This window comes from Bombus flavifrons, chromosome 1 (assembly GCF_040668555.2).
Source record: "Bombus flavifrons isolate JBK064 chromosome 1, iyBomFlav1_principal, whole genome shotgun sequence".
NCBI classification, from domain to species: domain Eukaryota; kingdom Metazoa; phylum Arthropoda; class Insecta; order Hymenoptera; family Apidae; genus Bombus; species Bombus flavifrons.
Genome location: NC_138442.1, coordinates 19,701,658 through 19,727,874, shown reverse-complemented (window position 1 = coordinate 19,727,874; position 26,217 = coordinate 19,701,658). Strand labels below are relative to the sequence as shown.

At 43.3% G+C, this 26,217-nt stretch overlaps 1 protein-coding gene and 1 long non-coding RNA gene across 16 annotated transcripts in view; one reads left to right on the top strand and one right to left on the bottom strand.

Annotated features, from left to right (window-relative positions):
- LOC138184913 (uncharacterized) overlaps positions 1-26,217 on the bottom strand; it is a 325,808-nt gene that overhangs the window by 206,156 nt on the left and 93,435 nt on the right. Inside the window, exon 5 of one of the 7 annotated variants that reach the window (XR_011174511.1) lies at positions 21,244-22,953. The exons of the other annotated variants lie outside the window; for them this stretch is intronic. This is a non-coding gene — a long non-coding RNA (uncharacterized LOC138184913). Of the gene's footprint in view, positions 1-21,243; positions 22,954-26,217 lie in introns of those variants that run through there. 7 annotated transcript variants of the gene reach the window in all.
- Positions 19,313-26,217, top strand: part of Rdl (Resistant to dieldrin) — a 92,478-nt gene continuing 85,573 nt past the window's right edge. For 6 of the 9 annotated variants that reach the window (XM_069119007.1, XM_069118531.1, XM_069118839.1 and 3 more), the window contains exon 1: positions 19,314-19,619. In XM_069119007.1, the coding sequence (XP_068975108.1) occupies positions 19,525-19,619 (95 nt within the window). In that variant the 5' untranslated portion in view covers positions 19,314-19,524. Of the gene's footprint in view, positions 19,620-26,217 lie in introns of all 9 variants that reach the window. The other 3 variants (XM_069118919.1, XM_069118748.1, XM_069118675.1) reach the window with 2 other exon arrangements.

Below are 26,217 nucleotides of genomic sequence, written 5' to 3'. Positions count from 1 at the left end.
ACGTTTTGACGAGTTTCGTGCACAGATATCACGCGATAAGCATCGTCGAATCGCTGTCGGCTGCAGCTAAAAGTAGATCTACCCGGTCGTCTACGGTATCGAACGATAGAAGAAAAAGAAGCAAAAAGAAGATCCTTAAACTGGAAGACCGGGCTCGATCAGTCTGAGTAATTGTCTTCGTTCGATCGATCAATCGATCGAGCATTCGTTATCGCATTTCTCTCTATTTAATTATCGTTCGACCGACGGCTTCCTTCTCTCCACTCTCGCGCAACTTACCTCTAATAATGATCACTTACCAATACTTTCCATTTAATGCCCGCAATTACCGAGCTTCCATGCTATTCCTCTCTTTCTCTCTCTCTCTCTCTCGTCCTATCCTCCTTCTATCACTTCGAACGATTACGTACCACACACAGAGCGCATTTCATGAATTTTCGATACATTAATTATGCATGTTGCTACACTGGTCTATTAAGGTCAGATTTCGACAATAAATTTTAGCAACCCTCTTCCCAAACTTCTTTTAGTCTGTATCAGAGACTCTCGAACGCCGCCGGTTGCTGATCGACCAGTTCAGTTCGCTTAGCGATCGCTGAAACGGTTAAGATCGTTCGAGCAAACGAAGGTCGAATGGTTGAAGACGAAATGCTGGAGAAGGGGGACAGAAGAGAAGGAGGAAAGGGGGTAAGAGGGACGCGAAACGAAAGGTAGATGCGGGACAAGGGGGTGGGTTACCTTATCGGACGAGCCGCCGAGCCGTGAAATCGATAGCTCGATACTTTGCGCCGTCGCGCGCGGCCTCGTTCCGGCGTGAAATCCTTCTAACGAGTTTCCGCGTTTTCTGAAGCCACCCCAGCACTCATGCCCTACCCTTCTCGCCGGTCCTCCGCGATCTATCACTAACCACCTTCGATACTTTTTCGAGCAATCCATTTCTCCGACTTCTCTGAACGGCACTACGTTCCTTTTCGCAGCTTCTCGGGTGAGTCCTTGCACCATCCGCGCCGTACTTCTCGCGCTTTGCGCTACTTCCGTGCTGAACAACGTATGTGATTCGTACCGAGGTAGTAAATCTAAAGGAGAAGTTGCAATTGTACGATGGTTTTTCGAGGTAAGAGTTAATTCTTAGGATTAAATATTTATCGCATAGGTGGTAAACGAGATGCGTTTTTATTGTTGTTGCGTTATTGAAAGAAGACACATTTTTATATTTTCCCATTCGTGAATTCAATACGGTTAAAGAACTTCCAAGGTAAAACGCAAGGATATCGATATTTCAAACGTTACGATAGAGAAATCAACGACTGGGGATACTACGTCTTACTTATTGCACAGTTATACTACTGAAAGCGCTGCATAGGTAGACATTGCTATACAGAACGTCTTAACAAGCGTAGCAATGATTCCTCGTATAAATTTGAGTTGAAAGCGTAGAATGACGTTTTTGGATATGATATCGAACTCCATTTGCGAGAAAAACAATTTTGAAGGCCTATCCGGTACACGTGTACTGGCTGTAAGTTTTCAGTTTACAAAGCTACTCGACGTATTTATAAACATGGATAACGTCATGATCATTATTACACTATCGATTCGTACAAACCATCCCATGCTTTTGTATTTGACTAAAATAATCTCATAAATAGGGATAAGACTATTACTCTAAAAAATTAATTTCATTATGATTAATAGCTGAACAAGATAACTGGTATTTATTATAACTGATACAAGCGACGTGTCAATCAAGCTTTACGTCCACCGCTGCTTCTAAGTGTATTTTCGTACTGTTAAATATATCGAAACTCTACATCAACTTCATTCGTTAAATATTCTAAAACCCGCGCGGTAACCCGAAAATTACTTTCAAATATTCGAAATACTTTATCGGATATCTAATCGTTTGCGCTAACATCTACCCAATAATCTGCACAGTTTGGATTGCCGAATAAAAGTAGAAGAGTAAACCACGAGTTAAACTTTCCACCTTGCAATTATTTTCCATGAGTTCGGCATCGTAGAGCTCGTTAGCAAGCGTTTTTCCCTGCTGCAAGCTAGATTTCTTAATTGAGCTTTGAGAAAAAGGTCGGAAATTGCTATCTGGTTTTCAATTTCCTGTTATCAACTTTCTTCTCCTGTCGAACTCCATCCCCTCTCGCTTAACCAAGAGACGGGGGAATGAATTATACGCGATAATCGAGCAAAATCTCGATTGTCTAGAGAATTGCAAGTATCCATTTCCGATAGTTACATCGAGGAGGACTTTGAAGTGGCGCGGCAAGAAGCACGCTACCTGTCGAGCGAGCACTTGTCGATAAGGAATCGCGATAAGACGACCGATAAGCTGGCGCCAATTGCGACTGGACGTTTCGTGAATCCCACAACCCCTTGCAGAAGCACGCATTACAACTCCGAATAGAAACCAGATTGCCAACGGTAACGAGGAAAGTGTTACCTTTTCTCGAAGAAAATTCCTGCTACAAGTATCAATGGTTACGCTTGTTCAAAAGGACGTTTATGACAAGCATTTGCGATAAAATAAGTATCATTCGAGCAGAAAGACAGAGTAAAGAAAAAAATAAATACAAGTACGGGCCATATGGACTTGGAAATTTGTAAGTTTACCAAAAAACGCTTTATAAATGAAAAAGACAGTTTTCATGCCGGACATTGCTAATTATAAATTAGCCTTTTGTTTGTTTCGGTGTATTATGTCTTCTCCACAAAACCAAAAGGAATTACATACATTTGTCGTTAGTAAGTGATAAAAAGAACACTCTTTAGCACAACAGATATTCAGCTCCGATAGATTTAGAGGACAGGTTTACTACTCTTTTAGAAATACCGATATTTACATATCCATAGAGTTAAATATTATATCCGAAAGAATTATTATTATTAATATTATTAGAATATAAGATTGACAACAAAGGAGCATTCTAATATTAAGATTGGAATTACCTAACATTGATTTAGGCGACGAAGTCTTGCTGAGGTAATCGTTAGATCGTGAACACTAACTTGAGGCTCAGCGTTAGGAAATCTCAATAGGATACGGCACGATAGTGCCTTGCAGTCTCCCTCAAAGTACAGATAAAGTTACACCGCGATTCAATTCCAACGTGCAACGTGATTCTAAATGCAAAAGAAACAAAGCCAAACCTAATCGAAATAATTCGAGAAACCGATCTAAACCAAATTCACGTGAGAAGAAGAGGCAAAGAATAAATTGCACGAGACTGCACCGATTAAGTTTGTAAAATCGAACTTACGATAACCGAGATCCTGCAAATCTTAGCGGACTCTAATCAAGCTCTATAACCTTAAGATGACTTCGGGGAAACCCATTGATCCCAAGATGACGTTAACCGGACCTTACTCCACTAGAATTACTCTAGACATCGAACGACCCACAAGTTAGAGACCGTTGCAACTCTATCGTGAGTGAAATTTTCAAGACTCGAGTCCTTCGAGACTGTTCAAGATTTTCGTTCTCATTGAATATTTGTGACGTCGCTTCAGGGATCCTTTCGGACTAAAATCGTTCGAATCTAACTTCTCGAGTTTAAAATTATACCAACAGAGTGGATTGAGTTTGTGGCGATCCTGCTCGATCCCTTGAGTCTCGAATGGTTTTAGCCAAAACTGTTGGTTCCGTGATAACGCTAACTCTATTAAACGAGTTATAGCTAGAGATAATCGAAACCGACGATATTAGGATTACAACAGTCGACTCTTGTATTAATGTAAATACTAATCCTATACTTAAACGATACACGTACTCAAATAGTAGTTTAAATGAAAGTTCGCTGCTAATGAAACTTGGTTCACTGGTATTCGCTTAAATTCCAATAGAATTTCACCTAAATTCGAACGACCTAGCCTCGCCGCGCCTCGCTAACTCATTGTCAGCGCCTCGAGCTTAGTATAACATAAAGCTATTGGCGAAAACAATGAATAGATATAGCGTGATTGGACGAGAAATATCGTGACTTTTTTGTTCGTTCTCGCTAGATTTATCGTGTGTTCTTGTCCAGGAGCTTAGAAATATTCCTAGAAGAAAATCGCTATATGATATAGATAAAAATTGCTTCGCAAATATTAGCATAACGAGCTTAGTGTAGCGCACTACTAAAGCGATTGACAAAGACGATAGTTATAACGAGAATAGGCGAGAAATAATTGTGTCTTTCTAGTCTGTTCTGATTATGTAGATTTATTCGTTTTTCTTGTCCAGGAACTTAAGAGTATTCCTGGAACAAAATCGCTGTCTGTATCGCAAAAATTACAATGCAAGCCGCCAATTCATTGGAATTTAAACGAGTACTGTTATACATACATATGGCGAGTTAAAAATTGCGGCAGTATTTTGTCAAAATTTTGAGAATTTGAATTGAATCAGATGTTTCTCAATTCTTACAAGTATCGTCCTTGTAGCTGTATAATTAATGAATTTATAAATTAACTCCCCTAATTTTACTCACTTCTAATAACTTATAATTTTCCTCGTGATACGTTTTCACGGCTTCGGAAGGTATAACAAATTTCATACGATAATAAGCTGTGATCGATGATTCTCTATCGGTCATATGTATATAGCTAATTGTACGACCCCGTATTGCGAACTAAATCGAAGTAACTCAATGTGGCTGATATCTGATGTTTCAAAATCATGAAAACCACCATTAAAGATGCTTAAATCAGGTATCCAATATCAACGAGTACTGAAACGCAATACCAGTGTGCTTCGAGTTGTGAAACTCGAGAGGCGAGACCTCGGAGTCGCGAGACCGATTTCCCGATAACTTCTATTGTAGTCGTTAATACCGGCTACTTGCAATTTGAAAGATAACCTCGGTAAACGTATCTCGTTACCATCAGCGAAAAGAAACAATCGCCGTTCCTCGATCCTCGTTGAGAACACGAGTAACACATTTCCCTGGCCTGTCGAACGAAATTTTCTCGGCCACCCTCTGGTATTTAGGGTGCGCGCCGCGCTAACTTTAATCGCATTCGACGCCGCGACTCGAGGTCAATTCCGGTCGAGGGTAAACCGTGCAAATAACAGGAAGTTAGTTAGTGGCCGTGCGGCTTTCGAGCGGCCTTCGAGCAGCCGCACTATAAACGCGAGCATAAATACGTCCGGATGTATCCGATGCGAGTTAGAGTCCGGCAATAGATCCACGAGATGCAACAGCAACAACAATCCGGCTCTGTTCGTGTCCATGTAACGTATACCTAACGCGTATGTAACGTGATATAGTGCTTGCTATATACAGGGTGCCTGGTAACTGGTGATACAGCTAAGGTAGGGGTGATTCCTCGTGAAAAGATGGATGGAAAACGTAAAATAATTATTTTTGTACATGAGACTCGTTTGTCGAGAAAAAGCATTTCGGAAATTTATTCGGTACGCGTATACTTATTCCAAGTTTCAATTTAATACACTTCTATTTCTGTATTTTGTTTTATTTGTTTCTTATCATTGCTTATTATTTATTATACTTTCTACCAATCTAGCTTTTTTGTTGTGCTTCATTTGGATGATTTCATAAATAAATATGTATCGCGTTTTAAAATGAACTTGAAAAATTTTTTAAATAAAAACTATTACAAGATATCAAACACGATATTGCACACAATTGTGTCTCTTAAGTTATACAACCCTTGTAGTATACTATTTGTATCTCTTAATTCTTCGAAAATAGAAACAGTGTTTACTTTTAATTCTTCGACACACCTGTTATCCGTAAGATATACCTCTTATTTAATAAAACATCGTTGACAGAGATTCGTCGCGTGGAAACAGAGTACACGTGTACCGAGTAGATTCTTTAAATTGTCTTTCTTCAACGCGAAGCCTTATACGCAAAACCTTCATCCTACGTTTTCGACTGTTTGGTCACCCTGTATAGGCACGTGTATACGTACGTACATACATCTACGTAGAAGATGGTCGATGATAGTGTTGATGCACCCTTAGCTCTTTCATCCTTTTTTCCGCCCCGTTGTTGTACCGACTCGGAAGAAGGAAAACGGAAGGAGAGGAAGACGGACAGAGTGGAAGAAAGAACACAGACAAAAAGGAAGGAGAGGGAAAGGAGAGAAAAGCAGAAAGTTGGCTGGATGCCAAGCCTGTTGAGCGCCACGCCCTGGGGAAAGAAAAGCAAACGAAAAGGGGATGGGCTAGGAGGCTGGAAAATCATCGCTGCGATTCGAGCCAGGTGCCGATCGGCCGACCGTCCGACCGACCGCTATATAGCTATATACTCGCTCGACCAGGCCTTGTCGTTGCCTGTTGCATTCTCTGTGCTGAATTCTTCCGCTCTAGGCGCGTCCAGAGGCTTTCCTTAGCATGTAGATGTAGCCGGATACTCGTCTTTCCTCCGATAAAACGCCAGCCAGTTTTCCGCGTTTTCTCTGCCGCGAGTTTAGCGCGCCCGGCAAATTAGGATGTAACCTGGCGCCTGTGCGGCCATTAAATGCCAGTCAGGAAAGAATAAAGCGGTGTAAACACTGTTTTCTTCTTCTTTTTTTTTTTCTCGTTTGTTTTTCTTCCTACTTTTTCTGTCTTTCTTTTTCTTCTTTTTTTACTGTTTTTTTGGACATACACGCGTTACGTTACATTATCGTCATAATGTACGAGTTTCAACGAGGGAAGGGAAGGAGGCGGCGGACTTTATTCGTTGTTTAAAGCGTGGAACGTAACACGAGCGTTATTATCGTAAAGTGTCTTTTTTAAGTGAGATAATTTGGAAAGAAGCTTCGAGATGCTGTTGGTTTACGGAGAAGAATACTAGCAACGGTGGCGTTAGTTTAATGCAGAGTTTGTCGCGGCTGAATTTTTCATCCTATACAAAGTCCCCTCTTTCTATTCCGCGTTTATTCGTTTTTCTTTCAAAGGTATACGAACAGGAAGGGACGAAGAAAGAATGAAGAATCGCGTTGCCGCCTTATTCGCTCGCTGTCCCTTTAAAAATTAAGGAGTTGCCAACGATTGTACGCAAAGTAACCGAGTTGCAAATTTCAGACATCAAGGTGAATTAGCGACTCGATGGTGCATTCTAATTTCTCTATCCTTCTTAAGGTGGCATTAATTCTTAAGTAGTCCCATGACTGTAGTAAATACTGATGGTAGTTGCCAGCAATAAATACTGCATAAAACACAAGTCCGTAAGCTTCCCACTAGGAGGATTCATTTAATCTCTCTGTAACTGTTTAATACTTAAACAATCATCCCAGGGGAGCGTGTGCCGAGGATTAAGCAGAAAAAGTCGTTCGAAATTGCGACAGAGTAAATTATTTTCAATTTTAACGAAGGAAGTGAAAGATAAATACAGCGGTAATGAATTACTCGATTAACATATTGTCATTTGCAATTTCTTTCGCTCGGCTTTTATCATCAAATACTGTTATTTAACGTCATAGTTGTGAAAGAAAATTCCAACAGCTCGTTTGAAAATAGGGAGAAACAGAGAGACTATGTTTTTTAAACCAAGGAAATTTTTTTTTTTTCTGAATTTTATAGATTATCATCCTACTACGGTTTCCGCACCTATCTTGTGATAATTATTTATGTTTCTCAACAATATTGATTTCTCGCAATTTTTCCGCATTAATTCACCGTTTGATTCTCGATAGGTCAACGTGATAACAAACGCATTTATTCTGAAAAATTCATCGTTCCAAATATGTTGTAGAACGAATACGAATGCGTTATCTACTCATTTATCGGTTGTTTGCATAATGGATAATAGAACGACGACAAGGTCTGCACCTACACAGGTAGGATCTAGATAGGATCTCGTCTACGTCTGACTGCCACCGATTTTATCCAACCTCGTGTTCGCGGTAAACGATAAGACTTCCGGTCATTACAAGGATTTTGCTATCCAGGAAAACGCGAACACAGCCGAACTTCTCTTCCTCGAGTAGACAGCAACCACCGTCTTTCGAGCGAGCAACCCTCGTGCATGGTGGCTGTAATAACAATTTATCGCGGGAAATAATCACGAACCGCGTCGGGTGAAACAAATGAAACCGCGTGGATTAGGAAATCGCAAAAAGGAAACGCTACGTCGCGCGTCCCGCGAAATATCGCGCTCCTTGTCTACACGGCCCTGAAAATTTATTATATGTTCGCGTTTCTCCAACGTATTACTCATTTCACGGCTCATAAGCGTCAGGGAGTCATAAACTGGCGAGTATCGATTGAAAAACTTGAAAAATTTCTGGCGGCAGAACGTTTGGTAAATAGAAAGAAAGGAATATAGAATAAATATAGAGTATAATAAATATCGGAGAATAAAGTGGAACGTAAATAAATCGAGACAAAGGAGCACAGAAGCGAAAAGAAACACAGATAAAATAACACGGTGCGAAGATGTAAAATAAAAGACAAATGCGGGAAACGCAGCGTAAAATGTAAAAATACGGTTTTTGTTGAATTTTTGTTAAATAGAACGGATGGAGAATAAATTTAATTGAAACCATTCTTGATGTTAGACACTCGACGTTGAATTATTTCTACGGTTTCAATAAAGCGCTTTAATTAGTGATTCACGATTATTCCGGTGCCTTCGCGGAGTTAAATTGGACAATCTTATTTATGAGGAACACGGATTCCTGGAGAACCAGAGACGCCTCGAAACGCCGGTGAACCGTGTCGCGTGATATTACGAAGTCAAGTTAGGGACCATGAAACGAAGGATAGCAATTGTACATGAACGATCTAGCTATCGGTGGGACGATACCGAACCCAGATCCGAGTCAAAATGACAGATACGTTTCAAAGTTTGCTGTGGATTCGGAATTTCGGACGAAACGAGAAGGGACAAAACATCGAAGCGATCGCGTTTCGATTTGAACTATCGGCATCGATAAGCAAAGCACGATAGTCGAAAATTGAGGAAATCGATAATCGATAAGGAACTCTGATCGTCCCGATGCGAATTGAAATTCGACGATATTCGTTTCAACGAAAATTTATCACGAAGATTTTCTTAACTGTAAAATCCTTGTGGTGCTGTTAATTGAAAGAAGGTAAGAAAAGTAAGATAGATGAAAGAAAAGGAAAAGAAAAGAAATGCATTTCATCGTGAGTCTACCAAAGGTCTTGCCAATAAGAGGCTTAGAGTCCAGAATAGTAGAGACCAAGTTAGAGAATATGTATACCACCACCGCTCGTAATTATTCAAACAACATGGATAGTCGATGCACATTTCTTGAATAATTTAAACTTAATACACGTACAATTTCTAATCGATAATACAATCAAAACAATTTTTATTACTCCAATAAGAAACTGCATGTGTTAACAAAAGTAAGGAATCTTTACTTGGCTTTTGTGCCAGAAACCCAGTAAATAATACAAAGTGTATCGAAGAATTATGAGTGCTACCAGATGTATGAAAAAAGATAATTGGACAAGATGTTTTCTTACATATGTTTTTAGCGACGAGCGAGGGCCACCATCTTAAAGATTATACAAATGAGCAAAAATAAATTTAGATTCAACTACGACAGTTCCAAAGAAAACGACAGAGAGGATGTTATACAAGAAACAGACGGCGCCGCAAATCACGGTAATCATCCTTACAAACTCGACGCCTTACCCAACCGCAGTTACGAGTGTAGAAAAACTGCTTAACGAACTAAAAATACTCGGTGTCAAACGCTAGCCTACAATAAACCCCAAACCAAACCACCGCTCGAGCCGAAAAAATCCCATGCAAATACCAACAATCCACGCCTCTGTGTAATCGACCCAACCCTCCCTCTAAAAAAAAAATAAAAAATAGCAGAATGATACAGGAGGAATGGTATCAATCCCATGAAAAACTCAAAGACTTAATCTCGTTCGAAAATACACTTCAATCTATTGTACTAACAATAAAACAACTAAGTCCTTCTTTGCTTCTCTTAAGCTCGCATCTTTCTTAAAGCACTCAGAACAAAACGAAGAGGAAAGAAAGGAAGCAAACCCAAGGGGATGATGAAGCATCAGGCCACCATTACGATGGATGTGTGTTGCGAAGAATGAAATATCTGCAGACCGAAATACGTATACTCGTGAGAATCTATATACACTGCCGGCTTTAAGTATCACGACATCTACCGGTTAGATTTACTGGAAAACTCTAACAAAGTTTCACTTTGCTTCATATTATACGTTATAGGACACACGTGTTTCGAGTGAAACAACTGATTTCTAATAAAATAACGAGAGATCAAAATTGAAGTAAGCAATGTATAGCGGCGAATTTATGCTAAATATCGATAGATATCTCAATGTGTACTTATGGTCGACATGGTGTACGTATTTGTTTGCTCTGATTCCTATTCTTCGAAACGTGCTATAATCAAGCTGTAAGAGGAGTATATTAGCGAAGAACGCATCGTCTAGTGAAAAGACTTCCGCGTACGGGCAATTCAACTTGGTCTCCGTGGTCGGTGTATCATTTCGGGCCGGTGCGGTCCGTAGAGAGCAGCGAGCGGAATCGAGCCGAGGCGGGACGAGGCGAGCAACGCTGGCGTGTACGGCGACGAGGAGAGAGCGCGCCTCGTTCCGGCGCGCAACGTTGGCCAAGATCAATAGACGGGCCACGAGCCATCATCCCAGGCGACAGAGAACCCGCTGGTTTTGATCTCTCGCGCAAGCGCCCCCCGTCCGCGTCGTTCCTCCGCGTCGGCTGCCGCTCCGTTAATAACGGCCACGCTACCGGCTATAATGATAACGTCATCAGAGAAATTCGACCAGGGCCAGGAATTCTGCGTGCATATGTACGTACTGTTCACGCTCGGTCACGCACATTCGCCAAAACGTCGCTAATACGAAAGGGGCGGTTTGCTTGGACGAGAGGCTGGATCGTAGATCTCGAGGCTGGGGTTTGCAGGGAGAGAAGGACGGTTGGCCAAATCCAGAGGGTTTACTGATACGTTCGATCGGTCGCGTTAATTTGATTTAGTAATTCGGTTTGTTTGGGAGGCGCACGGATGATTTGGGACGAGCGTGTGTACGCGGTGTGCCGGATGGTATTCGGTGATTTAAGGGGCTCAGCTTGAAGGAGGAGCAATCGTGGCAAGAAATACGAGAGGCGTTGTTTTTTGCTTCGGGGGTATTTCACTTTCTAGGGCGAGAATGAGGGAGATAATTATTAAGAAACATTTACAGCGGCTACAAATGTGCCACGTAGTTTTATTTTCCAATTAAATTCTATGCATTTCATTTTGTATAATGTGACATTTTGTAGTTACGTGAACGTACTATTGAACCATAGGAAATTTAATATACTTGAACTTAATTAATCCGTATGTAAATGCTATTATAGGCGCAATGTTCTGCTAACACGTTTCATTGTTCCTGTAACTGCAATTTCACTTTCTATTTTCATCGAGTTATTTACTGGCTTATTTGGTGGCTGGTAACAAATTTTTGCATGAATATTTCAAAGCAACGGAAATGAATATAATTATAAAATCAATAGTATTGTAAAATTTAAAAACGATCGTAAAGCGTGTTAATTCTCTTTGAACAAAATATGTGGTCTAAGAGACCAAAGATATCCTCAGCATGCTATTTATTTCGTCATCGTATTTTTCAAACAAAAGTATAGATTATGGCCCAAATAAGCCAACATTTCGAGTTCTGAGAAACTAGCGGACGATATAAAAGATAAAAGTAAACGAAACATTCTGGCCACGAATTAATTATTTCATGAGAATTCCGAGGTTGTGTGTGTGTTTTAGAGTGACGGTTGGAACGACGTGGTTATAATCGAAACAACTGTACCCCAGCTGGGCCATTAGAGGGGATGAAAATAACGCGTGAGTCTGACCACTGACCTATACTACTTACGAGGGATTCTCTCTCTCTCTCTCTCTTTCTCTCCCTTTTTCTCTCTATCCTCGATACCCTAAGGCCAGGGCTAGAGGCAAATGCTCTTAATATGTGCCAATTTATTTCGGTTCTGTCGTTAACCTCGTGACAATTTTGAACGTGTGACGAAAGTTTAATTTATGCCACCGGCAACTGCACGGACATATGAATATTATCGTAACCAAAATGGGCGAACGTGACGTTTCGTTGATATTAACACGAAACAGAGATAAATATCGAACACTGCTTAATGTGCCTTGAAACGTTTCTCGGTATAACAACCCGCGATACGATTACATCGAAACACGTACTTTTTTACACGTGTACAAGTACGAAAAGATAGATCCAGTCGTAATGTCGCGAGTTGTTCCAGATCGCGAATGAAATCACACTCCGTATGTATAAATAACATTGTTAGAAGACAAATGCGCCGGTCAGGAGATACGTATCGAGAGTAAGCAAAATTATTCTGTTTTCGAGTATTCACAGACAACGTAAACCGTCGTTTGCGTAAGTTCCCTTATCCTCTAGTATGAAAATATCCAAGAAATACATCGTGCGAAGCATTAACCTTAGCCATACTGTACCAACATAAATCATCGTCGATTACAACTAAATAATCGGTAAAAACGAAACCATAGGAAACACAAGTAGGTAAAACGAAAGGAAGCAAAGCGCGAAAATTCAGCGTAAAACGCTGAAAGACAAACTTGACGCGTTTATAACTCGCAAAATTACACGCGTTTGCTGGTGACGCGTGAAAATCTCAGCTCGACAACGTAGATACGAAAGACAGGGGTGGAAACAGGAGAAGCAGACAGGCAAATAGAGAAACAAACAAACCGGTAGAGGAAAAGACAGAAAGGGCGTGAAAGTAGTACTTGCACGTGTCGCTTTGTGATGAATGCCGAAGCGGAATTCACGAGTGCGGGTGTAAGACGAAGGTTCGAGGAAAGAACATGTTCCGCGCTTTCGTGCACCCGCCACCTCAAGTACAATGACACGTACAATATACACGTCCGTATTGACGAACACGTCTACTCGACGATCGTTTATAGATCGAAAATAATTTTGCCCTGATCTTTACGCTTTTCATACGGCCGATTAACTTTAGAATCGCGATGATAACGTCAATGTTGTACGCGAACAAAGAACATGTACGAGTTTCACGACTCGTCGTCACTACCTCCAATTTACTCGAGATGCACGATCGTCTAAGACGCAGCAGCCTCTCTTCTTTTAATTAAACGTTAGTCTCTTAATTAGAGGCGGTATTTTATATTTGATACTCCGTGTTTCATTCCGTCCCGCTTGTTACGAGCACTGGTCGACAAAAGGAACGACGTCGCGCAGTGCGCACCGCTAATTAGAAATCTTTGTCCATAATTTTTGTCTGCGATTAAGGTAATCGGCCGAGACAACGAGGTCAACGACGAAGACAGTATCAGCTCGGCCCGCCATACAGCAGTACGATCGCGTCGAATGACTCCACAATGAGGCGTCTCGCCACGAAACGCCGCGTCCTTAATTAAAACAACCGCGCGTCCACGCTCGATTCTGGCTTTCTTTCGGTAATTTTCTCCCATCAAATCAATTTTCCGCAGTTAACGAACATCTTCTCGACCACACTTTCTATACCTTTAAACAGAGACACGTATATATAGACGCGTGTGTATAGACGCTGCGCGTGAAGATCGCAAAGAAAAGAAAAAAGGAAAAGAAGAGATACTTCGTATACACGTGTTCGCGAGGAACACGCGTCGCGTTAAGCCTCGACATAATTGGTCCGTGAGGTTCGCTGTACAGGTTCAATTTTAAATGGAACGCGCTGGAGGTTGCGCGACGTACACGCTGGATACGGTTATTAGCGCGGATAGAGGCTGCTGTTCTACCTTTTAATTAGCTGGCATCCCCGTGGACGCGTTAAGAAGGAAATAACGTGCTAGACGTGGCCTGTCGGCCGACAGGAGCAGACGCTCCTGTCAAACGTGTCCGAATGAGAATGTAGAGCGCGGGGAAGAGGGGTGATCGATCGTGTGTCTCTGGAGCTTTACATTTCGATACCGTTTCTATCCGTCCGGCCCCGATAAGCACCGGAGCGGATCTTTATTTCGAATAAAATCCAATTTTCCAAACTGCTGGAATAAAGAAATTTATCGAGCCGCGTCCTCTCGACGCCGTCCTCAAATATTTTTCTATCGTTCGACGACAGACGCTGGTCGGAATCCTTCCGTGCAGAGAACCGCGCAGTTTCGTCCTTTTTCCGCTTCCTTCCATCCCCTTCTCTCTACTCGTGAGATCAAATAGAGGAAGAATCTTAACCAACGTCGAACGAAATCTCTCTCTTCTTCCCTTTCTTCTACTTCTTTTTCCTCCTCCTTCTTTTCTTTTTTCCTCTCTTCTATCGAGTTTTAAATGTACACCCGGAAACGAAGCTGCCACGAAAGAAAGATCCGATCGGACGGGGGTGAGGAAGGCGAGTCCTACGAATTCGATGAATCGAAGAATTTACCGAGACCCCGCCGGGACACTCGAGGATTATTTTCATCCCCGGAAATTCGACTGCCGCTCTGCAAGCTCCTTTTCTTCCTTCTTCTTTTCCTCGTCGTTTGCCTCTACCCTCCCAACATCCGTACCCTCCACCTCCTTCATCTTTTTCTTTTCTACCCTTACACGCTCCTAGTTTCTGCCAAAGCTTCTCCTTCACGACGATCGCAATTATATTCCGAGTCGACCCGCCACGGGTAAATATGTACCGAGACGCGAGCGCGACGAGATACAAAAGCGTTTCCCCTGCTATAATCCGCGTTTATGAAAGAGAAACAAAACGTTGAAGGAAATTAAAGTAGACTTCAGTGAACGGCGAACGGTGGCAGTGAGACGGCGGCTAGCGAAAGGGGTGGGAAAGAACGTTCAATCAGGTGGCTGAAATTAGACCGAGCGCTTCTTAGAAAATATCAAAATAGCGTGGCTAACCGAGTGACTCGGAGCAGACAACGACCGACCATATCGATGACGTACAGAAATGTGAGCAATAGAGCCGGCTGATGCAGGGGAAAAATATTCTTTGTACGTATTAAGCGGTTCAAGCGACTCGTGATAGAAGCTTTTCAGATCCGCGAACTCGCATCCATGCGAAATAAAATCGCCGTCGACTCGTAATAACTCGCCGTGGCCAATATACACCGGAGAAGGTCGACGATCGTTCGAGACCACCCAAAGATACTTTCGAATATTCTCTCGTTCTCTATTCAACCCGTTGATCAACCTCTTGACCGATTCGTTTCACCGGAACATCCCACGGTATCGGTTTCGAAATGACCGCTTGCTCCCGGCGTGATTCGGTCGAATGGAAAATTCGATTACACGCGTGTCAAACGCAATATTTGTAACGCAGCACGTGTGGTGCTTCGCATGATATTTCGTCAATTTTGTCTGCGTGTTCGTAACAATACCGGCTTTCGAGTAAAAATTGACCAACGGTTTGCCGAAGTTTCACTGACCGAATTCATTAAACGCGCGAAAGTAACAGAAAGAGGTAACCAGACCGATGGAAACAGAGAGACGAATACAAAGAAGGATAGAGGAAGAGCCCTTGAAAAGGTATTCCAGTTTCGAGGATCGCGGCAGGGATCGATCCCGTCGATATGCAACGAAGATTCGACAATGGGTTCTCGAGTTACCGCGAAATGCCACCGTTAAACCGTCGAACGAACTTTTGCGCGAGCAATAGTTCGAGAACCGTAATATCGACTCTGTTCCCCTCTGTCTCTGTCCTCGTTCGGACAACCAACGCTCGCCCTCTGACCTCTCTCTCATTCGCGGCTCACTTCCTGCACATTCAGCCGTGCGAATGCACCGGGCGAAACCTTGCGCTCGGTTAATTCGCGAACACTACCGATACCAAGCACCCTTCCTGTTAAAATCGCAACTGAAATTCTTGTTTCGGTGTCCACATCGTGTATGTCGTTATCGTGTATGCTGGCATCCTCCTTTGTAATCAATGGCAAGCACGGAAAAGTGTCCCTCAAAGCTCGAACGCTCTCTGTCGAGGCTCCTACATACATATAGATGTGCTTAACCTGATAGATTGCTAACTACGCTTGGTGGTGGTTCGTTTACTTTCATGGCCATAGTAGACGACTCATTTGATGCTACCTTACGCTCCGTGACACGATGTAATGGAAAATAAAATATAATTTTGATGGATCGAATAATTTAATATGCGGAGAATCCTTGTTTTTTCACTTTTTTCCTTTTTTTTCTTTTGGAATATGTAACGTCGAAAACGAGAGATTCGTTTTATTCAAATTTTTGTTTATCGTGGTTACAAAATTGATCTAACTTGAGGATGAAAAAGTAAATGGAAGATGGCGAAAACGATGAGTTAATCTTGTAGGAAGAAATCGATCGTAACTCTTTAGATTTCGAAAGTCACGTGTTTCGTCGCGACAAGATTTCCGCGGCCTTATTTCTACATTTTTATGAACTGTGTATACCGGGCACGAGACATCGAAAACCAATGCCGTACTAACATCACCCTAAAATTCAGACTACGTTACAGGCCACGCGTTCGCGGTGTATTCAGACATTCCTATACGAAATCTTAAGGCAGCATCGTGTGTCGCATCCCGTTTTCAGCAGTAGCACGCTCTGCGGTAGAAAGAGGCCAATAAAACTTGCCCCGTATACCCCCTCGTTTTATCCTCGCCATTCTATTGTACGCAAGGAACAAAACCAGAGCTACACCAACGATATCCTTTTGAAATCGAAAAATACATTCGAAAAAAAGCTGCGCTTTTAAACCTTCGATTGGGGGACAAACAAAAATTAGCAACTCGGCGCTATTCGATAATCGAGACAGGGTCAGAAACCATCGATAAAGAAATGCCACGAAGAACGCAGATTGTGCGTATATCTCGATATAGGAAATAAAATAAAAAATGGGAAAAAAGATAGAGGAAGAAAAATTGAAAAAGAGGAAAAAGCTTTCGACGAATCGGGCACCCACAAAGACAGGCTTTCACGAGCAATTGCATCGAAAGGTTTCGAACGGGATACCTGACGGTTTGCGTGGTCGGTTTGAGTACGCAGGTGTGCACGCGCAGACGCGCGTTTGCACTGCGTATTCAATGTTTGTCCCGCAAGCACAGAAAGAAGGAAAAAGAGTGCTTTCGATTCAGAATCACGCGGTCGGAAAGAATGTGCATCTGGTCGGCCTGCGACGATTCCAATTACTCTGCTTCACTAGCCAGCACGCAAGAGAGGCGCGGATTTTCTTACGCGAACGTGTGCACGTGCATATGTACATACGTTCTTTCCCTTTTGTCGGCCTGTGTATTTCGTCTTTGTGACGTAAACCGGTGTTTAGCGATACACGCGCTGAATGAACCTCGGCCAACCACGTTCTCTATACAGGCAACCGGCAGATATGCAAAGTTCAAAATTAGACACGGAACAACTTCCTTTGTTGGAACGAAAGATTCTCAGATGCTGGTATATAACAGACGTAAATTTTAGATACAGTTGGAAGAAGAATGTTTCTTATCTTTCCATATCGTTGACACGAGTGAATTAAGAATCCATAAATTCAGGTGAAATAGGATATTACAAGAAAGAATAATCGGTAGGTGTCTTGATCTGGCCAGGCGCAAAAGGGACGACTAATTTATAAGAGCCGATAATTTCGGTTTGTACTAAAAGAATCAAAATTTTCCATGCCCTAGAGAAAGAACGACAAAGTAAACATTTATCTCGTAGGAACCGGTATAACTAAAACATTCCACGAATCTCGAAAGCGAGCGAAACTGTACAGAATCGAGTCAGTAGTTCAAGACCGCGGGCTAAACGTCCGATTGTCGACAACCGAGGAAAGAAAGAACACGAATCGAGGGGGACGAAAGGAAACGAAAGGAAATAAAGAATTATTCTCGTTGTCGTGCATTACGAAGCCTTGAAACAGCGAATCAAAGAAAACCACGGGTAAATTCCAACGAGAGGAAAATACGATCACAGGAAAGAAGCTTGGAGTGAAATAGACAGTCAGGAAAGTAGTCGACGGAGGTGAAAAGCATCCTTGGTGGTTTCGAAGCAGCCAGATACGGGAGGACTAATCAGGGACGAAAGAGCAAGGCAAGGTAAGCAGGGGAACAAGCAGGCAGGCAGGTAAAGCAGGCAGGTAAGGCAGGCAGACAGGCAAAGCAGGTAGGTAAAGCAAGCAGGCAGGCGAAACAGGCAGTCAGGCAGAGATAGGCAGGGAAGCAGGCAGGAAGAGAGGAAGGAAGAGCGCTTGCGCGCTGGTACGGCCGGGCTAGACGCGAGAGCCGCCACTCCCGAGCGCGTAGCGGTGTAGCGCGGGTGCTGACCGAGTGTCCCCGTGAGAAGAGCGAGAGAGAGTGCGAGAGCGAGCGAGCGAGCGAGAGTGCGAGAGCGAACGAGAGCGAGGAGAGTGGAGAAGAGAGAAGAATGTCCATCGTGGAAGGAAGGATCCCTAGGAAGCGGAGCCTGCGGCAGGACATCTTCTACGATCAGGCGGCTCCGTGCTTGTAGGACGAAAAGAACGGAAGAGAGGGTTCTCTTCGAAGAGGATCTCGCCGCTATCTCCCTCCTCCACCACACAAGCCCCTTGATCGTTCCCTGTTCCCCAGATAACGTTGGTCCTCGTCCTTCTTTCCCAGGTGAACGAAAACGGAGGAACGAGAGGCTCGTCTCGTCTCGCCGACAAAATTGAACCAGAAGGTGTAAGCCGTCAAAGGAGAGAACGCTCGCGGAAGTAAAAAGCAGTGCGTTTGGAAGGAAAGCTCGCGCCGGAGCATCGCGCGATTTAGTGAACAGAGGAAAGCATCGTGCTTGTGAAACCTGCGTCGCAGGGTTGGAAATAGAAGGCGTGTTAATAATATCGTGGAAATCGACCCGGGGACTATGTATGCGTTAAATCAGTGAGCCACAAAGATAACGAACGCTGGTGTGACACGGGTACACGATAATCGCACGTAGTCTGCGAAGCTTCGAAACGAAAAGAGAACGATACAGATCGAGGGAAAGAAAAAGAGAGAGGAAAGTTGTTATATACGTTGGAGAAAGTAAGAAAGGAAAGATCTCGTTGTGATCTAGTGGCGAGTGACAAAGAGGAGAGAGACTACTACTCTCCGCGCGAGAGCTCGAGGAGCACCGGTCTCTCGAGGCTCGGTCGCGAGCAAGAGATCGTGTGAGGTGATTGGATTTCGAGCTGCGATACACAGTGTTTCCGAGGAAACGTCGAACGCGAGTGTCAGTGAAGCCAAGACATCTGGGTGAAATTCAAGTAGTAGCTGACTTTACTAAGCAGACCAGGCTGAACCGTGAATAAAGAGGAAAAAGTACGAGGAAAACGGAGAGAGCGAAAAGCGGACGGAGAGAGCAAGACGGAGGTAGGAGGGCGGGGCGGGTGGGTGGGAGGTAGGGTGGGAGGAGGAGGAAGGAGGGAGGGTGAGACGCGGACGGCACGCAGAGAGGCGCCGGGTCAACGCGCCAGGTAACAACGCCTCAGGACATCCGCTGACGTCCTCGTCGACGTCCTTGTCGTTGTCCTCGTCGTCATCGTGAACGGCAACGCGCCGTGCTTCTCCTCGAACGTGGACATCTCGTCTTGTTCCACGGATAATACGATGTCCTTCCACGCCGCCTCCTGGAGCTTCGCCCTCCTCGCGGCCACGGTCGCGTTGCTGCCCGCCACGCATCGTGCTCCGTTCGCGCAAGCCGCGTAAGTACAGTTTCTTCCCTGTCTTTTTACTCCTCGCTCGATGTATCGCGTTTCCGTTTCCGTTTCCGTTTCCGTTTCCTTCGACGTTAATCCGATGTTATCGTAAACGACACGTTCGCGAAGTAAGTAATCGTCGAATCGCCTGAAAAAGAAAGATTCTAGTCGATCCGATGGTCTTACCATCCAACGTGATTCTATTTCTAACAGCGACGCGTCTCGCTGCTCGAACGAGGCAGTCAAATAGAACGTGTAATCGCGTAAGATCGGTAAATGCACCGGTATCCGTGCGTAATCTGAAAACCCGGACGTGATGTCAGGCCACGAAAAGTAGAGACGCGTAATTTGCGAGGGTAGAAACGTAGCCGAGCACGTCTAAATCGATAGACGCTGAAACTGTTGGCGGACTTGCCGCGTGTATGCGAAGGTCTCTTTGAACTTTACGCTGTGTTCCGCTCGAAGTTGATGTACACCCACCTCCGCGGTGAGACAGTCACGCGCTCACATTAGGCGAACTCACGAACTCGAGTCTCCGACAAACTCTCCGAGAATAATTCTCTCTCTTGTCGTGACCTCGAACGGACGCCGAGTCGAAGTTAATCGACGAAGCCTAATGTGCCTAGAATACCACACGCTGGCAATCGATAGACTTGCAGCTGATTCTACGGCGCGAGCTAGGTGCAAGGATTTAATTAATGATCCATAATCCTATATCTCGATTACGTGTTTCGCCTGCGGTGAGCCGTGCATGCACACCCATCGAGGCACGCGAAATTGGTCGATAAACGGCTATAATGGGCACGATAGAAGGGCGAGAAAAACAATCACCTCGTTTGAGTTACGCGCGCGTTACGTTGCGATCGCATTTTCGACCATCTGATTCTACATACGATTTCAAGTCCACGTGCAAGCGTGTATACGCGAAACATCTATCTTTGACACGGTACCGTCGACAATACGGAGCTGCGAGGTTGTACAGTGTACAGCCTTCTCCGGTGTCTGGATGTACGTTCGTGATTGCATGTAAATGAGCGGAAACATGCAGGCTACGTTGCATGCCCAGACATACGACACACCAGCCGGGCGCACACGCTCTTTCAATGATCACAATGACGCCACCCCTCGTGACTTCAAGACGCCTCGTCGTCGTCTCGCGCTTTAATAGTCGCTTTAATAGCGACGCGTTCGCTGTTACGTTAAAAAATTCATTCGTCGAGCAATTATTGCGTCGTCCGATCGTAGCAGCTGCTCTCTAATTAGGCTTCGTTTAGTTCTCGTCTTAAACGTGCCTCTTCCGTTTCAACGCGAAAAATTTCTCTCCCGATCGTTTATCTCCTATGTATCTTTCCTAAAGTTCATCTTTCGACTTTCCGTGCCTCTCTCTGACTCCACATTTATTTACCTATACTACTTGAACGATTCTACCACGACTCTCAATTCATAAAAAGCCAAACAAAGTAATTTTACAAATCAGAAACACACGACTAAAGAATTTGTTACTTGATAATTATCAGAAACTGATAATATCGGAAACAATATTGCTAAATTTGTACGATATAACGCTAGAAATGAAACGAGAGAGGGGATTGTATAGGATCAAAGGTCTCGTAAAGGCAAACATGCTGGCTTTATAACGTTTAATAACCGAATGGAATATACATTTGGTTAATAAATACACGATCGTGTGTGTGCGACGCAGGAAGGTTTAGTCGGTACACAGCCAGTGTCTCGAGAGTGACAGCAGCACCGTGAGAACAATGGCGAAGCTGAAATTAGTTGTACCGGCTCATCCCTTCTCGCATTAACGCGCGATCCAGTTGCCTCGTATATGTGTAATCCGCAAACGTTTCTGTAACCCGAGCGCCTGATATCGAGCGCTATTTTCCGACAATGTTTAACACGTTTACTTATCAACCGCCGCTCCAGTGACAGCTTAATCGATTACAATAATAGAGATAGTTTTCAAAATGCACCATCATCGATAGTGACGCGGTGTTTTACAGCGAGGTCACTTTTTTCTCAATTTTCCTCGGTGAAAGGTATTGTTCATAAATTGTTGTTACGAATAGAGAATGTAGGTTATAAGTCTGAAATCTCAAGAGATAAAAGAGAATAAAAAAGATGTGATTAATCGACTCGATGTCGTTTGATGGAAGAGGCAAATTAATTTTACCGTAGAATACAGTAACACTACCGATAAAGAACGAACACTGCTATGAACAGTAACACTGAATCAAGGATTCTAGTTATATAATACGCATTACAAAGCAGCGAGTTAACGTTCAAGCGCAAACGTTATCTAATACTTTGTATAATTTTTGATTTACGAGGCTTTATCCGATTCCGGAATTGAATCCAAAGGATCCGTAATACAAACATTACGTCAGAGAGAAAAATTACAGAACGGGAAAAGGTCAGACAGATAGGAAACGATACCCTTTAAAGAAACGTCGAAATTTCTCAGGAAGAAAACTAAAGCCTCGAAGGGAAAGACATGGCTTTATCCAACGAAACGGCGCTCATCTAATTACGTTGCAATCCTATTTCCATCGTGTATACGTAGCGCATCGAACTGTTTACAGAAAATCGTATCAACAAAATCCTCGTTCAATCCGCAACGATATTAACCTTAGCGAGGAAGGCGGTCCGTGGGCTGCTCGCAACAATTTTGGCCGAGACTACGATCTAATCCAGGAAGAGGATGGGAAGAGGGTAGTTAGGTATAGTCGAAGGGATTATCAATATTTACGCTCTTCCAGCAAGCTCACAGCTCGGGTCGTTCCACCTGTTTTCTCCTCGAGGGCCGTGCCTCTCTGTAGCCTCCTCCAAACCCCTAAGAGTACCAACCGCGGACGTTCTGTAGTGTGGTATCGGTGATCGCAGTAGAGCTCTCGAGCAAGAGGGTGCTCCCGACGTGGCAGAGCTCCAAATCCTCCTACGTTGCCACCCTCTCGCACCGCTGTCGTTACCACCACTCTCTTCGACCCACCGCCAACCGATTCCTGGTCCACCGACACATATCAACCCTCTTTTTCTTATCGAGGAGAACGTTCCTTTTCTTTCTATCTTCCTTGCTTCGTTTCCTCCACATCGATGATTCTATTTTTATCCGGCTACAGCTCACACCCCCGTGTCTTATTCTCCCTTTTTTCGGTCACCCGGACCAAGCTCGACCCGGAATCGTACTCTTGCCACCATCTTCATTGACGTTTTCTTCTTCTCTTTCATGGTCCAAGCCCAGCTTCGTGAGTATGCCGGTCGTAGATCCATAAGGGCGGACAGCCACCGTTCTTCCACAGTCGAGTAGTACGTCCCCGATTTCATGATTGAAACGGGTCTGAAATGGGTTCCACGTACACAAGGAATATGAAACAACGTTTCTTCGAGCGGCACGGGGCTTCGGGCTAAGCGGACGTTCGTTTTCTCCCTCTCCCTCTCTTTCTCTCTCTTCCTCTATCTACTATCTACCTATCTATCTTTATCTTTCGCTCTTCTTCCTCTTTGATATTTGAGGTCGCTGTTTTCAGCGTTTTCCTTCGCGTCTTCTTTTCATCTGAACGAAATCTACTGTATTATATTCGTGTCAAAAATTTATGATCGTGAAATATACATACGTCTAGACGTATATAAATCCTGTAACGTTGCTTTAATTTAAAAAATTGTGTAAAAATCGATGGAACAGTGAGAGGAAGAATATAAACGATGGTTAAATTGAACGCTCGAAAAGACGAAAGATTCTCGTGAAACGAGCTAGCATCCGTAAAGACTACGGTTGCTCCGAATGGTCGCGACAAAGCGGGACTCCAGAGCGGAGAAGTGTCGAAGAAAGATCAGAAGGTCTGTGATCTTGGAGCACCGCTCCAACGTACGACGTATAATGACGATGTCGTTAACCGCGGCGCGTCATCTTTCCCCTGGACGGTTCCGTGAAAGCGAATCTCGTGGGCGGAAGGGCGCGTGCTGCAGGACTAACAGGAATTGAAAACGCTACGGATACTCGTGCGGTCGCGAATGGTCGTGTTTTTGCCGTGAAAGCCGGCAGAATCGTCTACCACGGAAACGAGAGAAAACGTGCCAAGTCATTCGGCTTGGTCTGACCCACTTTTCGCGGAAGCGTAAAACGCGCGCACTTTGCGACGACGATCCGACGAAACTGATTCTCCTTTCTCCCCCTGTGCTTCTATATAGTTACACAGCTGCCTCGCGTTTTTTTTTCTCTCCTTCCACTTTTCCTCCCTTTTTCCCTCCTTTTTTTTATCTCTGTTCCCCTCTTTTTTTTCTTCCCTTTTTTTTTGGTAGACACAATGAATGACGGTTGAAGAGCATAACTCCTGAAAAGAAATCCCAATTTCGTGGCGCGGGTTCCCAAGCCCGGCCTCTGCGCGAAGCCTCGCAAGCCTCGACTTTGTAATTCTGCGATACTTCCTGGACTCGGCGAACCGCGTACTTGTAAATTGCTTAAGCTATTTGCTAGAGACATTCTTTGAAATACCTTTTTTACAGTTTCGTTAGATAGTAGATATAGACATTTCTCTTGTTTCTTTTCTAACTTTAAACTGTTCAGAAGCCACACTGATCAGCCCTATAAATTCGAGTCGTAAAAGAGTAATAGCGTTAGAAATATTATTTATTAAGATTTTCCTCGAAATTTTGGATTATCTATGGCATTTTGTTTTGTCGAGTATTTTTATGCTCGAATGCAGTAATTGCGGAGTTTATCATTTATTCAGCTGTGGGATAAATGTATTAAGCTGCAGCATATGAAATGTGCGAATTTATTTTTCACTAAATTCTGGACGATATACGTAACGTTTATAAGAATCGTAGAAAAGAAAAGACAATGCCAAACTTCAAAATAATATACAAAACGTATACATAAATGAAAATATTTATTGAAAAGAGAAAAACTGTACAAAATTTGTTTAAGAATATCGGATATTTCATATGTACAGCTTAATGATATCGTTCAGGTATTGCATTATTGTTCTTGTTGTCAATTATATTCTACGATATTCTTTGAATTAATGGTACCTTTTCATCATAAAATAACGACAATTAGCACGGTGTTAAGAATGTTAAGAAACAGTATAGGTAAGTTTAACGGTTCGAGTTCTCTCTCACGCCTTTTGAGCAGCTGCTTAGCTATGCACATCAAGATGTAATTAGAAGTACGGATAATTATTCGCGAGTTCAAACAATTATACGTAGTAATTTACGAGGAGTAAATTTACTAGTCGTCATTCACAAAGAAAATGTCTAGCGAGCGTAAAATATCTTCGCTTAAACAAAGACGAGGAAAAGTAGCGAGTTGTGTTTTTAAAGCTCTCGAAACGTACACGTCGCAGTAAAAATAAAGATGAAAAATAAAGAGAGCAGGCATTGTCAAACCGTTGATTAAAAATTCGCATAATTACGCGTGGCAATAAAACAATGGCAAACAGAAATCGAAGCAGTACGTAGGTATTTTCGAGCGTATGCAGTCTCTAGCCAACAACTGAAAATCAGTGGGCTGCTGTTAATTATCAACGACACTAATGGATACGATTCGATTGCGATATTGCAACTCTCGGGAAATCCGCGCAAATTTGATAATTCACGTGGGATAACACGGCCGCGTCATGTAGATCGACCAATAGCTGTCGCTTTTAAAACATTTAAAACGCGGTGTGCAAACGCGTTTAAATCTCGCCGACTAATTGACTAGACGATTACCTGTTAATCGTTCTGTTTGAAATAACTGAAACGCGGCCCAGTGTATATATATGGAGCGCGAGACTTAGGACCAAATTAACGAACCGTAATAACTTCACGGTGTTCTATCGACGATATCGAACGCAAAATATCGACCATCTCGATAAGAACCGAAAAACTGGAAAAGAGAAACAAATCAAAGCACCGAAGAAACAAAGTTTCTAGTAACGAGACGATTAATATCGAATGAGAACGGAAACACACGGGAGAGAAAGTTGGCGCGAAGAGGGAACATTGTGGGGGTGAGAAGAACTGACTGGACGACAAACGAATGCATATTTAATAGTAAACGATTATTAATGCGCGCTTACGAGAGATGATTGATGAAACTATACACAGAGCCGCCTGGGGTTGGGCTTTTAATGATTTCCGGCCGTCATACACGAGCCGCGATTATCGTGAAATTTCCGTTTGGCTTGATGCGATAATGCTTTTCATGGAAGGGGCGGGGGAAAGGAACTCGGAAGAATCGCTACAAAAAAAAATGGACAAAACATGCGAACGAGAACGATAGAGATGGAATGGACTGGGGTGAAAACAATGGAAACACTTGCAAATATTGCGACCGACCTTCGTATTGTGCAAGAACCGTTTGAAGAATTAATTAGAAGCGACCAAACGACACTCGTGTACGTCGGTGAAAAGCCGAGTTGCTGAATGCGCCGTTTACAATGCGCGTTATTAACCCTCCGACTTCATTTATTTAGACTCTGTTAATTATGGTTATAAAACAATAGCGGTGAACGCGAGGGTAACGCGCAACTCGCTTATTATTACCCCGCTTACGGATTACGCTCACAGGTATCCGTTACATTTTGCTGACTGAATAGCTGCTACTTTTTATCGATAA